We start from the raw sequence: 18046 nt of genomic DNA on the forward strand, positions 1-18046 counted from the left end.
AAAAAAGAAAAATTACACAGGTATAAGGAATTTTTCTATATACTCCAGGGATTATTTTAAGAGATGTGCTTTGGTTAGAGCTTATCATGGCTTTGCAATTGCAATATGACAAAAATAGCAAAAGAGAGACATGTGTGAATTTTTCCCAAAAATACTTATTCTTTTGGAAAGTTGTTTTACACAAATGAAGTGGTCATACAAAATATGTTTATTATGTTTCTCTTGCAAAGTTCATGTTAGTTGAAGTCACACTTTCATGATGCAGTGAGATTCCTCAGCACTTCGGAAACAGTGTCCTTTACCAATTTGAAAACCACTGGTCCGTGGCGCTTTCAATTTATCTTGCAACGTCATAAAAGATGGTGAATAGCGGTCAAATCAAAACTTTTCAGCCAAGTACAGTTATTACTGGAACAACATTTTACCTCTCATTTCAAAGACAAACCACAAAGGAAATAAAGGGGTGTCTGCATTCTCCACTCACCCAAGTTGTCTTAAAGCAACATTAAACATCATATGTTCATTTCAGACCCACACTGGTGAAGATGGAGGGAGAGCTGTCTTTCTTTTTTGTGTGCATTGTTTACCCCAGACAGCCATGGGCAACATGGGTTGGGGTCGCCATAACAACACCCAGTCTTCTCACATACATTCTCCTATCTCTCGCTCTCACTTGCCACATATTTCCCTTCAGAGCTTAAATGTCGTGTGCCCTCACACAGTTTCTTATTCCCTTTGATAGCTTCACTATCTCTTAATTGTATACATTTAGACATTTTAAGATTAGAAATGCACTGCGCATCTACCCCAAGTGTAACTCATCAAATAAACAGATACTTTCCATCTCTTTAGCTTTTCCTAAGTAAGTTCCCCCCATGCATTTTTAAAAGGGGAGGAAAATGTTTGCCTGTTATATGCCCCTTGGATGTACCCATGAATCACAGAAAATTCAGTAATTTTGAGCCAAAACCTGCCTGTAACTTATCCAAAAGATTGATTTATACTTGAGTGCATACAATATGCATAAGGCAGGGGTTTGTTGGCATTGTCTGCTGGATATAAACAGTAATGAAGTCCTCACAAAGGGAGGAAGCTGCTCCCCTCCTCTGGGCAGTTGCTTCTCTGTCTGCAGTTTGTGCAATCTTATTAACTTTTGCTAAGTGAATGCTCTTAGCAAAGCTTAGCTTATCTGGGCAAAATTTCTGTGGGAGAAGTGGGTAATGCTATGGTGAGATAAGCAATTGGGTGGGAGGAGGGGAGGGTTCAATATGTATCATCATTTGTTTATTAAATTGGTCCCAAAGCATTTACCGTACTATACTCTCAGCTCAAGAATGGAAAACAGGATGTTGGTTGATAGCAAAGGAGATTTAAAGATGGGCTTAAAGCTAACCTTAAAAACTGTGACAAAGGCATTGAGAACTGGGCCCTCAAGCATTGTGACTGGAGATCAGCTGTGACCAACAGTGCTGTGGAATTCGAAGAGGCATGGATGGAGGGCAAAAGGGAGAAATGTGTCAAGAGGAAGGTGTGTCAAGCTAACCCTTGTTGGAACCATCTTCCACCTGGAAATTGATGTCCTCACTGCAAAAGACCATGTGGATCTAGAATAGGTCTCTATAGTCACTTACAGACCCACCACCAAGAATCTACACTTGGAAGGCAATCATATTCGGACACAAGTGATAGCCTGTTTACTTGAATCTAACACGGCCTCAAATCTAATGCGCACTTCAATTTTCAAAACCCTGAAACCAAAAGAAAGAAAGAAAAGAATTTGTAATTTGGCCAAAAAGGGTGTACATTACAGTGGCTGCCTCCCTACTTAGAATTCCTTCTTCAAAACAAAACTGTGAGAACACCAAAGCTTTCAGCAATGGAAAAGAAAACCTCAGGGTGCATCTATGCTATAGAATGAATCCACTTTGACTGTCCTGGCACAACGCTATGGAGTCATGGGGGCTGTACTTTGGGATCATGGGGGCTGCCAAAGAATGCTGATGCCTCACCAAACTACAAATCTCAGGATTGCATAGTATTGAGCCATGGCAATTAAATCAGAGAAGATAGTGTGTTGTCGAAGGCTTTCATAGCTGGGATCACAGGGTTGTTGTGTGTTTTCCGGGCTGTATGGCCATGCTGAATACTTCTGGAACATGGCCATACAGCCCGGAAAACACACAACAACCCAGAGAAGTTATCCCTCAAATAGGAGCTCCAGGCGCTCTTGAAGCAGCTTCCCCTTTTGCTTTGGCTCAACACTATTACCATATTACACAAATCTAATGCGCACCCTAATTTTGAGAGGGTATTTTAACCAAAAAAGGTGAGCATCAGATTCGAATAAATACAGTATATGGTTTGTAGGAGAGAACATGGCACACAGATTACATCTGCTGTATGTGCAAGGGACCACGAAGCACATACTACTCCTATTGTACAACTCATGGGCTTGAGGCACTCAGGAAATAACACCTTTTCTCCTGCATCACTAACACATACTTTTTACTGGAGGCTTGACAGGCTGAGCGCTAGGCTTTCATGTTTCGCAGACTCCCAAGTTCCATTGCTTTGATACAAGCCAGGGCCCTCACTAGAGACTTGAGAGCACCCTCGATTGTACATTGGAATGCATATACTGAAAGCAAGGTCTCCAATAAACAATGGAGTCGCACAAGTGCACACACACATTCCTTGCACTAAAACTGTAATTGAGTTTCCAGTTTGATATAATCCTTTGGCCTTTTGATTTGAGACCTACAAAATAGTCAATATACGGTGAAGGAGGAATGTTTATGCAAAAACTCTTCCTGAACTTAGGGTAAATAAAAAGAAGTGAGTCAACTGAGTTGACCTCTTCTACCAGGTCCTCTTTGGCAGTCACATCAGTTTGACATGTGAGCTCAAAATAATATTAGCAGTATTAGCTGAATACTCTTACGTCAGACCTTCAAGCCATAAGGATTCCATATCTAGAATGCAGGGAATACATTATGTATCTAAGATATTAAAACAAAACAAAGCAGTTTACAGAAATCCTAACCTATAAAATGTATCTTGCTTAGTGACATATGTGTCAATATATACAGTGTTTGTTTTTTTTAAAGAATGGCTGTTTACCTGAAATTCTTCTTTCACGGCTTGCAGATTGTACACAAAGAACTTCTGGTATTGTTGAAAGAGTAGAGCCAACAAAAGTGAGAAGGTGCTTGGGATTATTAAAAGGCCCTTTGACAAAGGTGCTTTATCTTTAAAAGAAAACACACACATGTAAGTACATAAAAGGATATTTCAGTTAGGAATATGTTAAGAAAACAAGTTAAAGATAATATTTTAAAATCAAAATGAAACAATCTACCTCCAAATAGAGCATAAATTAACAAATTGATTATGGTTACAATAAATCAACGTTAGGCAAATAACAGACATTTTTATTTTGTTTAATCAAAGTAAAAGCTAGAGAGGTAAAAAATACAAAGTGTGGGGTGGGGTTTCCTTTATTTTTTCCTGAAGTGTTTGTTTAGGTCTTTAGTTTCCCAGTGGAAAACTTTGGGAATGCTTGAAAATCAGTTGTATGATTCCCCCCTTTAAAAATAAGTAAAATACAGTAATATTAAGACAATGTTTCAGTTGCCTAAATGTGTTGTGTGAAGTTCTTCTTCATGGTCCCTGTGATTTACACAAATGGGGTTGTCTACACCTGTGTAATGCATTGTTTGGAACCCTTAATAATTATTACATGTTTTTGGTGGGAATCCCACCCAGCCTTAGTCGCCTCACCCCTAGTCTCCTCATGTCATGCCAAAGCCCTCGGTTCCTTCTCATCCACAGGTGCAGCAGCACCGAAGGAACTGTTCTGAGAATTACTGCCTCCGTTTTCTTGACTATCTGCTTGATTTGGATTTTGATCTGGCTTTCTTCTGGTTTTTTGGCTTTTTAAATTTGGGTTATATATTCTCTTTAACTGCAATGTGGACGGTTTGGTGTGACTCAGGGTGCTTCCAGACAGGACTAAAATCCGCACTGAAGCAAGTTAAAAAATCTGCGCCCCACTCCACCCAAGTCCCCACTCCACCCAAAAAAAAAGGGCTTTCTCGGGGGAGGGGGAGAGTGGCTACATGTCATCCCGATTAAAATAGGGATGGCATGCAGCCACCCTTCTGCCCCTCAAATTTACCCCTAAAAGTTAAAGAAAATGTACATGGTCACCATAAGTTCCCTCCTCTCAGTCTCCTGGTGCGTCATTTCCTTGCACCAGGAGGGTGCCAGGAGGGAACATATGGAGACCAGGTAAATGTTCTTTTAAGGGTAAATTTTGGTTTTGGAGGGAGGGGGTGAGCGCCATCCCACACTTTGGATGCCAGGAGCCCAAAAGGTGCGAGATGGCAATGGGGACTCTCCCCTTGGTAGTCTCAGAACTACTCAGAAGTGATTCTCCACAGGCCCAATACCCCATTAAACCTGGGCCTTTTGGGATGGCCCAGATCTAATAGGGGTATCAAATTAATTCGGAACAAACCAGAGAAATCTTGATTTGTTCCAAATTAATTCATTTTTACTGAAGGCGTAATTTGAAAGCCTCTGGTAAAAATCAAGACAGGTCCCAGGATATGGGCCTGTCTGGATGGGCCCTCAGACTGTTGAACCCTCTATGGTAAATCTCTTCTATTATGGTTTCTTCAAAAGCTTTTAAAAACAGCAGAAGCAGTGTGACAAAGATCCCTAAGAGGGATGACTATTTTCAATGCCTCTTGTATCTAGGTGAAGGCCACAATTGGTTTCTATCATTACCCCACAAATACAGAAGAATTTATCTTCCAGACTCAATGAACTTTTGTATTGAACAGGTTTGTCCATTTCTGCTAAGCTTTCTTCATTGTCTTCTGCAACCATCCTGCCTTGATATTCATCGGACCTGACAGCATCTGGATTGTTGGTTCATTTGGTGGTTATGAGTTCTCTGCAGAACAGAGTTACCTCATGGATGCAACAAAAGAGGGTTCAAAACACTGTGCTGCAGCTTAGGGTTCTTCTATACTGACCTCCTCCATATGACACAGACATTTAGCCCTGAGGTGCCTTCAACACCAGGCAGCTTTTTCATGAGCATTCCATGTGTTCCTAATTTGAGTGCTCACATCTTTGGTCTAGCACCACTCTCATGATATCTTTGTTGTGATTTACAAAATCATCATTGTTCACATACCCTGTACATAACTCATGAACTCTATCATAGTCATTCAGGTTCAAGAGTTGTCATCATCGCCAATCACTCATGTCCAAGTATGATTGTCTTCCAAGTGTAGTGTTTTAGTGGTGGGCCCATAAGTTACTGTAAAGACCTATTCTTGATCCACATGTTTTTCCACAGTGAGGACATCAATTTCCAGGTGGAAGGCGGTCCCAGTCAGGGTTGGCTTAATGAGCCTTCCTCTTGACACGTTTCTCCCTTTTGCCCTCCATTCGTGCCTCTTTGAATTCCACAGCATTGTTGGTCAAGGCTGATCTCTAATTAGAATGCTCACGGGGCAGGACTTCCCAGTTCCCAGTGTCTATACCATAGTTTTTGAGGTTGACTTTAAGCCCATCTTTACATCTCTTTTCTTGTCCACCAAAATCTTCAGTTCCATACTTGCCTTCATTATGATTCACCATATCATCATCCTTTCTGTGTCTTGTACAGAAAACATGAATCCACTATAGGCATAATTCAGGTTCAAGACTTGAATCTTCTCAGTCAAACACACAAAGGTCTCCACCTGAAGAACGGCATAGTAAACAAAATCCCTTTTCGTAGCCCTTGCAGCAGCTCCTAATCCATTTCTTCAAATAGGTCTGCCTCTGTGGGGAAACACTGCCTTCAGTCTTACAAGAAGAGGCCACAGGAATAGAGCAGGTGGCACCTTTAACTGTACCTACCCTTCTTCCCACTCCTTGTCCATTGTTTGGCATTAGGATATCTCATTACCACCATGTATATAGTGCCATGACTTCATACATCTGGATTCTAATACTGTCCAATAGGAGTAAACCATATGGTTTTGGGACTATCCCCCCTTGGGGATAATCCACTTCCTTCCCCTTCTGAAATGCATGTAGAGGCAATCAAACCCTTCTTTGAAAAATATGCAGTCAAACCCAACCAGAGATCATTGATTCTCTGGGTGGAGTTTCTCATGTTCAAGAACGACAGAGGCTTTCATCTGATCTTGGAGCTTTGAGACATCTACTTGTACATACAGTCCAGGCAATTTCTCATGGTGGATCAGTTTTATCCATTTCCTGTTGCAAGAGATTGGATTTGAGGGATATTAATTTTTATATTGGTATCTTACCATCGCACAGAAGCTTCCTATATTTTGCTGAGCGGGATAGTCCCTTTCTTCGGACTATCAATTGCTCCTCGGGTCAGGCAACAAGGGTTGGCATGTTAAGTGGCTCCTTGTTGTCCATTCATAAGACATGTTACTCTATGATATCAGTATTATGCTCCACCTACTCAATTCTTTAGGCCTTGCCTAAGTCTCATCTGGTACCATTGGAAGCTGTAAAATTCATTGGCGCCATACTAGATTCTCATGCAACAATGGCCTACTTTCCAGACAAATGAGAAAGAAATTTATTTTCTGTCATCTTTAGGGATCCCCTTGGTTCAAGCATGAATCCATCATGTACACAAATTTCTTCTCCCCATCATATAGACATCTCTCCATCTCTTTCATCAAATGCCATTTGGCAGCTATTTCAGCTAACTTTCAGGTCATTGGCAAGCCATCTTGCTTTCAACATCTCATAGTAAAATAATTCCTTAAGAACAACAGAAATCTTTATTCTCCTGTCACCATTCCAACACCTCAATGGAGTCTTAGGAATGTGTTGCTCTAAATATCTAGGAAGCCCTTTGAGCCAATGGTGTCTTGTAATCTCTGTCTACTGAAAGGCACCTTATTCAGAGGTTATTACAACTGCCAGGAGAGCTGGAGAATTGTGCACTCTCATTAGTGGTGGATCACCCATATCTTCCATTTCACTTCGAAAAGGTGGTTCTCAGGCCAAACATTTATTTCTTACCCAAGGTGGTAATGGCTCATCAATTAGGATGTTGTGCAGAACTATTCTTCTGACATGGAATGGGCTCTTCATTGCTTTGATAAAAAAAAATGAGCCATAGAATTCTAAGACTATTCATATACCATTCTATTAAGGGGAAAGGACTACCAGTTTCTTCATTATGTTTCTTGAAAATGATGGTTTTGACAATTCATTTGACTTACGAACTAGGCAAAAAGAACCTTCTAGTATTGCTCTGTAGCACTCCATCTGGGCTACGGCTGCATCAACTACCCTTCTCACGGATGTTTCACTGGAAGAGGTCTACAGAATGGCTATTGGATCAAAGTCATTTTATTTCTCATTATACACTGGATGCTCGGTGCAGGGCTGATGCCACTTTTGGGATAGGTGTTTTGTTTGGTTTTGCTGCTTAGCATGAGACTCTTTCTTCATAGGGGGCTTGCTACTCTCCCATTTGTGAGAGTTACAGAGGCCACGAAGAAGGATAGGTTCATGCCTGTAACTGTACTTCTTTAAGCGGTCACCTCTAAATTCACAAAGCCCCACACATCCTTCTCTTCTCGTGTTCTGCCTCTATTTAGTTTCTTTGATGCTACTGTTTCAGCATCAATTAAATTGAGAGTTTAGAACAGAAAGCAAGAGTATAAAGTGACTATGGATGCTAAAAGTTCTTAACAAGTTTTCAATGATGCACTGCATGGGTGCAGATAATCACATTTGTGTGAGTTCACAGATGATCACTCAAATAACTACAGTTACATATACAACCTGTTCATTTTTATATATCTATGCTATTTGAATATTAAGATTCATATTCTAGAACTGAAGTATTCCAAATGTTATGGCATTTAACTAATATCTAAAGATATTCCTAGTCACTATGACTTCAAGAGAATCTCCTTTTCTAAATAATGGACTTTATCTTTCTTATTACAAAATCTATGGTTTCTTTTTATATATATCTCCCCGCTTTTCAGAAGGAAATATTTATGATATATGAATTTATGTAGCATGTAATGGAGCAGTTTACAGTTTTCTCCCTAATATGGGCATTTCTACAATTCTGCTTATACAAAGTTAACGCTGCACTCCCCTACATACATACTTTGGGGGGGATCAGTCCCACAGAATTTATTAGGGCTTACTTCTGTATAACAGTGCACTGTAATATGTTTATACTTTTAAGATCTCATTCCAATGAACACTTGGAATTAGTTCCACAAAACAAAGTGAAAGGGGATTTTGCCCTCAAAGACAGTCCAAAATACATTAAATTGCTCTCTAGATTTAATAAATAATAACATTTTGGGGAGATGTTTTTACCCCAATAACATTTTTGTTTATATGAGAAAAATTGTATCTGGCAAGTGACTGAAATGTGGAGATAATCTGGGGATCAATAGTGACACACTATCATTTTCCTATAACCAGACACACTGAGAAAGGCATTTGTAGGGACTCCTAGTCTTTGGGAAGCAATGGCCAATGACATCCTTGCATCCTACAGTAAAACATTATAGATGTACTTTTCTGCATATTAGATTAGAAAAAAATGCATTTGTCAGACTAAAGTGTCTCACAGAGACAATTCCAAACCAGAGATGTTAAAGGGTCTTATTGTTTCATAAATGTAAAAATGGAGCACTTGCCTACATTACAAGAAAAAAAGTGTCTTCCCCATCTTCTCAAAAGTATAAAGTACTACTAACAGAATTCATACTTGTCTGTATCATACAGATACACATACCACTTCTCTGCCATCAGTTTTCATTTGAGACATTTCAATTTTTACACATTTCAAACCCTAGAATTCAGGATGCGAGCACTTGATGTTTTACTTATATCACAAAGATGAGTAGCCAGAGCTGTAAACAACACATACCAGTAAATGTGAAAGTCAACCACAGAGGAAAGTACAGTTCTCTATTAAAAAAAAAGATCTTGGAGCACATTTTAAAATGCTAATGCATGCTAATTTTAGAGATATAATGCGCACTTTAGCAGCATACTATGATTTGTTGGACTGATGCATGTTGTAAACTCTAAACCGATTTGACCCACAATTCATTTATAGCATGGCTGTTTCTATTTTAAAAACCCAAACTCAAAATGGAAGTACCCCAAAGCATCCTAAGAATAAACAGTTCAAATTGAGGATGCAGAGGATATCCCGTGTGAAATCTTTTATCAGTAGACTCAAAAGGATCTTTTCAGGCAGGATAAGGGAAGAGTTTGATCAAAAATACGAATGTAGTCTGCTATGATTTTCTGGCTGGAAACAAAAGAGGGTCAGCTAAAGGTTTTTTTTTTTTTACGTTGGATGCATTTGCTATCACTTCCAATAATTCATCATTCTGCCCTCATTAGCACAGGATGTCTACATCCTACTCCACTGGAGAAATTATACTGTTTAGCCGGTATTGCACCACCTGACATCCGTCAGGAAGTAGTAGCCAGCAATGAAAGGCCCAAGGCATTGGCATCTCTGGCCCATCCTCTGTTCGGATATCAGCCAGCATGCCATCGCCTTAAATCAAGAAACAGCTTCCTAAGATCCATAGATATACTCGCAGGAACACCTCAGCAAGCGAGAGTCCAAAAGTGGCAGGCTAAAACCTGGAACCTGATGGCTGATACTGGATTAGAACCTCCCCCCTGGGCACACAGAAGACTGGGCGACTTGGAAGGGGCTGAAGAGACTGCTCTCTGGGATCATGAGATGCAGAGCCAATCTTAGGAAATGGGGCTACAAAGCGGAATCCATGACATGTGTGTGTGGAGGAGAGCAAATCACGGACTACTTACTACCATGCAACCTGAGCCCTGCCACATGCACAATGGAGGACCTTCTCACAGTGACACCAGAGATACTCCAAGTGGCCAGCTGCTGGTCAAAGAAAATCTAGTATAATGCCAAGTTTTAACTTTGTATTTTTAAATACACTATAACTGTATCCTCAATTAGTTTCTGACATGATAAATAAATAATTCTGCCTTGTACCCAAGGCTTCAACAGTTTACTGCTCTCTCTGCTGGGCACGTTCCAGTGCCAGTTTTAAGGGTTTGCGGTGAAAACTAGAATTTTTGGAGGAGTATATTTTTCAACAACAGAGATCCTCAACTGCAGAGCTTCTTAAACTTTTTCCACTCGCAACATCTTTCGGCCCAAGGATTTTTTTATGCAACCTCAGGTATAAAGGTATATAAAATAGCTATAACATCAAACAATTACTGATAATGAATCAGCATTTGCAAGACTTTTTAAATTGCTGATTTTCCTTTTTCATAAACTACAGCTGAAGCATTTTCTGCACAGTCCACTGTATACACTGCATTGCTGTTGCTAACAATATCGTGGGATGTCTAAAACAGCGACTAGGAGACATTCAGAATTCATTACCAGTAACCAATTGCTTGAGGTCTGGCATTAATCCCTGAATTACCAGTTTGAAGAGCGGTGTTCTGTGAAATACACATTCTGTGCGATTTACTCTCCAGCACATAGCTTTAGGATTCCATTGGTGGCATTCCAAAATGTAGGCATTCACAGCAACATATACACAGATTGTGTGTTTGAGCCGCAAAGAATTTTGATTTCTTTTTAAAAATGTAACTGAGGCTCTTAATACAAAAGCAAAGACACATATCCTGTAAAGAGTATATATGAGCTCTGTGACTGATCTGGAAATACAATTTGCCTTATGACTTGTTTTTTCCTGGGTCTGTAAACACAAGCAACTATCAATATTGTTTATATGTACATATACCTACTTTAAGGCAAACCCCACAAATGTCCATGGGACCTAACTTCCAAGTGACTTTGTACAGAACAGCACCACAGATTTCTTGTGAATTGTCAGATGACATGGGTTCAAAATATATGTATATACTTTTACATTAGTTAGAAAAAATGTCTGCATGTTGGATTGCTGTGAGTTTTCTGGGCTGTATGGCCATATTCCAGAAGTATTCTCTCCTGACATTTCACCCACATCTAAGGCAGGTATCCTCAGGGGTTGTGAGGTCTGTTGGAAACTAGTAAATTGAGATTTATATATCTGTGGAAGATATATCTGTAGTTGGGAGAAAGAACTCTTGTCTGTTGGAGGCAGGTGTGAATTGGGCAGTTGGCCACCTTGATTAGCATTGAATAGCTACCAGTATTTAAACAAAAACTCTAAAATCAGGACAGTAAATAAATAGCAACACTCAGAAAACAGAGGAATTTCAAACATGAAACTATCAGGGCCAGCTAATCACCTCCCAACAAAGGATTCCCCCAGGCAGGTAGAAACCAGGCTTTGAAGCTGCAAAGCCATTCAATGCTCATCATCTTGTCAAACAGGCAAGAGTTCTTTCTCCCACCCTGGACCTTCCTGATATATAAACCTCACTCGCCTAGTTTCCAACATACCGCACAACCTCTGAGAATGCCTGCCATAGATGTGGGCGAAGCGTGAGGAGAGAATGCTTCTGGAACATGGCCATATTGCCCGGAAAACTCACAGCAATACATTAATATACAGTAGAGTCTCACTTATCCAACATTCGCTTATCCAACGTTCTGGATTATCCAACGCATTTTTGTAGTCAATGTTTTCAATATATCATGATATTTTGGTGCTAAATTCGTAAATACAGTAATTGCTACATAGCATTACTGAGTATTGAACTACTTTTTCTGCCAAATTTGTTGTCTAACATGATGTTTTGGTGCTTCATTTGTAAAATCATAACCTAATTTGATGTTTAATAGGCTTTTCCTTAATGCCTCCTTATTATCCAACATATTCGCTTATCCAACATTCTGCCGGCCTGTTTATGTTGGATAAGTGAGACTCTACTGTATATTCATAAATACAGTAATTCCTACATAGCATTACTGCATATTGAACTACTTTTTCTGTCAAATTTATTGTATAAAATGATATTTTGGTGCTTAATTTGTAAAATCATAACCTAATTTGATGTTTAATAGGCTTTTCCTTAATGCCTCCTTATTATCCAACATATTCACTTATCCAATATTCTGCCGGCCCATTTATGTTGGATAAGTGAGACTCTGCTGTAGTATATTCTTAGGCCTGTGACTCATTCTACGGAGGAGGCCGCAGCTAGCCTTCTGACCTTGGGCCACTAGGGGGCGCCTGATTGAGAAGCGTGTGTGCACTGAGAAGGCATTCATGTCTGGAGCAGAAGCGTCCCGGTTGCGTCAACGCAGATCCCTCTCCGCCCGCAAGAAGGGGCCGAACCATAAGCGCGCGCACTCGCTCGCACAGTCGGTCGCGCGCTCGGTTTCTCACTGGCTTCCAAAAGGAGCCTCTGGATCCGGGAGGGAGGGAGGGAGGGGGCGAGGAGGGCGGAAGAGGGAGGAGATCGTGGCCTTCGCGGAGAAAAGCGGGGAACGAGAGGGAGGGAAGGAAGGAAGGTGGGGGAGGCGCCGTAGACTTACACAGCCCGCTGGATCCGGTGCTGGTGAACATGGTCCCGGATCAGGAGAGGGAGGAGGAGGAGGGTTGGGGAAGGCCTCCTCGGAGCGCCCCTCTCGCTCCTGCGCCTCGCGGAGCCGGCCGGGAGCAGCAGGGCGCGGAGACCCCTTCGGACAGCGCCCCCTGCCGGAGACGACGCCCACGCGCAGCCCGCCAGGGAGAGGCCGAGGCAGAGGGAGGGAGGGAGAGGCGCGCGGGAAGGGGGAATGGGGAGGAAGGCCGCGCGCAGGGCTCCTTCCCGGCCTCCTCCCTGGCACTCCGTATCCGCGGTTTCAGCCGTCCGCGCCTGAACACAAAATTAACCTGCCAATTCCAAGCCTTCCTTTGTGCCATTGTTATAATAAGGGATGCCCTTTCACTGAAATGGGAGCCAGGGCATCTACTTAAACTAACCATTGAAGTAGAGCTCTTGTCTGCTTGAGGCAAGTGTGCATGTTGCAATTCTGTAGGTATGTTATCTCTGTGTGTAGGTTTTATGTAAAATGTGTGGCTCAATTGATGTTGTTTATTAGTTCAGTCACTTCCGACACTTCGTGGCCTCCTGGACCAGCCCGTGCCAGAGCTCCCTGTCGGCAACGCACCCAGCTCCTTCAAGGTCAAGCTAGTCCCTTCAAGGATACTATCCATCCATCATGCCCCTGGTCGGCCCCTCATCCTTTTTCCTTACATTTTCCCCAGCATCGTGATCTTTTCCAAGCTTTCCTGTCTTCTCATTATGTGACTAAAGTACTTCATGAGATTTTCCTGCTTCTTGCAGGGGGTTGGACTGGATGGCCCGTGAGGTCTCTTCCAACTCTACGATTCTATGATTCATCTTTGCCTCTAATATCCTTCCCTCCAGTGAGCAGCCGGGCATTATTTCCTGGAGGATGGACTGGTTGGATCTTCTTGCGGTCCAAGGCACTTTTCATCCAACATCACAGTTCAAAAGCATCTATCTTCCTTCACTCAGCCTTCCTTATGGTCCAGCTCTCACATCCATAGGTTACTGTGGGGAGTACCATTGCTTTAACTATGTGGACCTTTGTTGCCAGTGTGATGTCTCTGCTCATCACTATTTTATACCTACATATACCTATTGATACCTACATAAAAACTCCAACCATCAGCCAGGCAGGAAACAGCCAGGCTTTGAAGCTGCAAGGCTATTCAGTGCTAATCAAGGTGGCCAATTGCAACATTCACAGTTATCTCAAAGAAGAGTTCTTTCTCCAACCCTGGGCACTCCACAAATATATAAACCCCTCTTGCCTAGTTTCCAACAGATCTCACAATCTCTGAGGATGCCTGCCATAGATGTGGGCAAAACGTCAGGAAATAATACTTCTGGAACATGGCCATACAGTCTGGAAAACTCACAGCAACCCAGCACTGTATGGTTTTGCTGTGATTCCATCAGAAATCCTGAAACCAAATTTGAGACCCGGATGGTGACGACACAAAGCTCAGAGCGCTGATGTGCATGAAGGGGTTCCTTTCACACACTTTTGTGGGAGTTTGCTGTCTAGCCATCACAGTTTGAAGCTAGCTTCGAACAGCATTAAATTGTTTGTGTAGATTATAACAACCTGTGACACAATTTTTGATCCTGGATTATAAATGTCATTTTCAAATTGGTTATTGTTATTATATTTAGTTATACCCTGCTTTATCTCTCCCGAAGGGCACTCAAAGCAGCTTAACATAGAAGCATTAGCTCCGTCTCTCACTCGCTTCATTGCTACAAACTCCTTGGAAAACCAAGGGGATAGTTTGGCTCTGCTCCATGAGAGGGGATGTTCAGGAGCAATTGTGTCACATCCCTGCCATTTCCCCTTTGTAGAGAACAGCCAGAGCTGTTATAAAGCCATATCATGGTTCTACCATAAAAACATGGAAAAAGTTTATTAAACTACAAAAACTGTTTTTGCGGCACGTCCTGCAGCATATTTTGCTATAGCTTTTCAATGAATATCTCATAGAGTCTCAACCAATTCCATATATATTTTTGGCAGCCACAAAAACAAAGTTTCTGGAGTATAACAACTACTTTCAAAGTAACTATCGCACAATTAAACAGGAAATAATACTTTCAAACCAGGAACAGATTTTTTTCAAATTTTGTTAGATAGTGTTATTATGTTTATGTCCCTCTTTTTTCTCTCCACAAAAGAGACTGCAAGTGGCTTACATTAAAAGTATTTCAATACATTTTCATATTTATAAACATACAAACATTAACAAATTGAATATCAATGGTATTAAAAATTCACAGTTAAAATCCATAAAACCTGATTAAAAACATATTCAAAGCTAAATGAATGGGGACTTGGAGCCAATTTTTGGTGAGGTAAAGGACTAACTAGATAAAGGCAACACTTATATGTAGTTTGTGCTAGACTTTTTAAAAATTCCTAACTGAAATGTTCCCCATTCTGTATTAAGAGTCCAAGATTCAAAATGAGCAGAGTTTATACCCAGTTCAGCAACAAAACTAACCAAGGCCTCGTCTACACTGACCATCAGACAACCAACTCCCATAAAAGTGCGCAAAAGAAAGCCCCTAATGTGCCTCAGTTCTCTGTGGTTTGTATCATCACCATCCGGGCCTCAAACTGGTTCTGGATTTCCTATGGAGTCATCTGCACAACGAAGTCACCTTCTTCAATACCTGTTTGAAACTGCATTAAATGGTCAGTGTAGTTGAGGTCTTAAAACATTTTTCAAAGTTTAAGATGTTTGCTTGCTTTCAGTGCCACAAGATTTGCTTCATCATAAATAGGCTAAGAAAATGTGTGGCCTTACAATGAATCTAGTACTGTTTAAGAAAAAGAAATATGCTTTGACTACAATAAAATCCCAAACTCTACAGTATACTTTTATTGGGCCAACTGAAAAGCAGAAAATGCATGATGCAAGCTTTTCAAGTTTCATTGGCTAGTACTCAACATCATCGCTTTTCTTCTGTATGGTGTTCAACATATTTTCCTATAAAACCACTGCAGCTTTGAAAGCCTGCACAATGTGCTTTATGCTTTTTGATTGGCTCAATAAAAATATCACTGTTATGTGAATTTAGGATATTGTTGTATTTTGTGGCTACTCAATAATAATACTAATAATGAATTTATTACCTCACCCTGAATATGCTTGAATTAAAATATTTATATGGCTTTGCATCCTACTCCAACCACTCAGACTGCCAGGTGATTTGTTAAATATAAAAATGATCCTGTGCATTAAAGCAATAGAAGATTTATTTATCAAAGGCACAAGGCCATTTTCTGTAACACATGCTTCGTCACTAGTAAAATCCTTACTCCCTCAAACAACCCATATGCACAGAAACCTCCAGCTTCAGGGAGTATCTCCATACAACTCTCCAGCTGGATCTACACTGCCCGATATTCCTGGATCTGATCCCAGATTATCTGGCAGTGTAGGCTCATATAGTCCAGTTCAAAGCAGATAATCTGGGATCAGATCCTGGGATATAGGGCAGTGTAGATCCAGCCTCCCTCTCTAGGCTGCTTCAAGAGATGCCAAAAGCATATAATCCAACTTTCTGTTCCAATTTTTAGGACTCAAAATGTGCCAAAGGGAAGCTACCTCAGTATGAATGGAAAAATGATGCTTTGCTTTTTGTTCCCAATTGACATCTGTGCTGAGCACAACACCATCTAAACAATTTCCCTTTCCAATGACTCAATCAAACCGGCAGACATCATGCCATGACTGCAGATGTTTGTGAATAGCTGCTCAGAGGCATTCAGGAAACAAAATGCTGGTACTTCTCAGTACAAAGAACCAAGCAGATAAGGCTTTGCAGAGGTCTCCTGCCCTGCTTTTTCACACTTGCATCACTGCAGTGGCAAGGATCTTGTTCTGCTACTTATGTTAATTGTGTTACATCGAGAGTCTGGAAACAAAAATATTTCTCTCTCATTTATGTTTGCATGTTTGTTTTGGCCTGTTCGCTTTCCTCTTACCATCAGTAGATCCAGACAAAGCTTCAAAAATTGTTTGTTTGCACCTGAGCACCTTGGGTGGTGTATGATGTAGTCAAAAATCTAACTTTTCGGATCCCTAGGATTGGTATGTTATAGGCAAGTTGTTTCTATAAAAGTTGGATTATATCGCCATCCACTCTGTCTTACCCTTAGAGCACCAAAATTGAATTAATTTCGCTTTGAAATCATGTAATTGTGATCACTTTGATTTTTTAATCATTTGCTTTGGAACAATACTGGGGATTCTTAGAAGCTGGCCAGGAGCCCAGGAGTTTACAGACTGTACGCTTTGTATTAAAAATCTGGCATAACTGGTATTCTAATAGCAATTTCCTTGACAAAAAATGAACTTAGAAGAATGTTCAGCAGCAAAGCCTCCTGTCATCACAATTTATTTTGCTATTTATTTATTTGTGACACAGTAAATCCAAAATGCAATGAAATTAGAGGCCCATTCACATTACATGGTATGATTTAATTGTCATAATGACATCCTAAGAAATACTGGAATGTTTGATTTACAGGAAACATTTAAAATTCTCTGCCCAAGACCCCAGTGCCTCACCAAACTACAAATCCCATATTTTCATAGAATACTACCATGGTCATTAAAGTAGAATATAGCTCTATGGTTTTGGAGCCTAGGCCTGTATATCTTTCCCTTGCTTTTGGGGTCTTTCATTAACCAAGAACTACAACTCCCATAATTGCATAGCATTTAAAATAGTGTCAAACTGTATTAATTCTACAGTGTAGGTGCACCCAAGGTTGCTGATCCCCTCCACTGTAGAGCTAAGGCAGGGTGGAGAGAGCAATGATAAATGGGTTAAAAGTGAAATATTTGGGCCAAGGATAAAGAACTAATTCAACCTAAGGGTAAAATTCAATTGTATATACATTTTAAGAGTACATTCCAGTGGGAGTCAAAGCCAAAGTATATTGTCCAACAACTGGGGCACATGTAACCAAACTAACATCAAAATGTATTCAAGATGGCAAAAATCTGGGATAATGGGATTCCCAAACACCTTGGTGAGTCCAGGGATTTAGGGACAATGGGTGTTTAGGTATTCTGATGAGTTTTGCTGATATGACGATGGGTGAGGAGGTGGATAAATTGGCTTTTTGGTTCCTGCTATGCTTGGGACTGAATTTGTTATGTGATTCCAGCTTTCAAGAACCACATGTTCAGGTTCCCGGTATGCCTAGCTCCAAATATTGAATGAGACACAGAGGTCTTTTATTCACTTTGGCCAAAGTGGATGTCAGCAGAGTCTGGGCTCCCAAAACTGACATGAGGCAATGAAAATATACAGAAGCATTTATAGGAGTTTGACAACAGTTCAAAACGAATAACTTTTGCTGCTCTGGGTGCTGATTGACTCAGACTGTGGCTGGCTAGGATCCGCACTCTGATTGGCTGAAGCGGACCACCTGCTGCTTCCACTGATTGGTCTCAGACTCTGACAGGAGTTTTAATAAACTGTCATTGCT

At 40.8% G+C, this 18046-nt stretch overlaps 1 protein-coding gene across 2 annotated transcripts in view; it reads right to left on the minus strand.

The window, feature by feature from the left end:
• Nucleotides 1-12734, minus strand: part of ubac2 (UBA domain containing 2) — a 114195-nt gene extending 101461 nt beyond the window's left edge. Inside the window, exons 1-2 of one of the 2 annotated variants that reach the window (XM_062975481.1) lie at nucleotides 12527-12724; nucleotides 3121-3248 (exon numbers count right to left, since the gene is read on the minus strand). In XM_062975481.1, coding sequence (XP_062831551.1) covers nucleotides 3121-3248; nucleotides 12527-12557 — 159 coding nt within the window. In that variant the 5' untranslated portion in view covers nucleotides 12558-12724. Of the gene's footprint in view, nucleotides 1-3120; nucleotides 3249-12526 lie in introns of both variants that reach the window. The other variant, XM_062975482.1, reaches the window with a different exon arrangement.
• Between the last annotated feature and the right edge of the window lie 5312 nt (nucleotides 12735-18046).

Source organism: Anolis carolinensis, chromosome 3 (assembly GCF_035594765.1).
Source record: "Anolis carolinensis isolate JA03-04 chromosome 3, rAnoCar3.1.pri, whole genome shotgun sequence".
Taxonomy (NCBI): domain Eukaryota; kingdom Metazoa; phylum Chordata; class Lepidosauria; order Squamata; family Dactyloidae; genus Anolis; species Anolis carolinensis.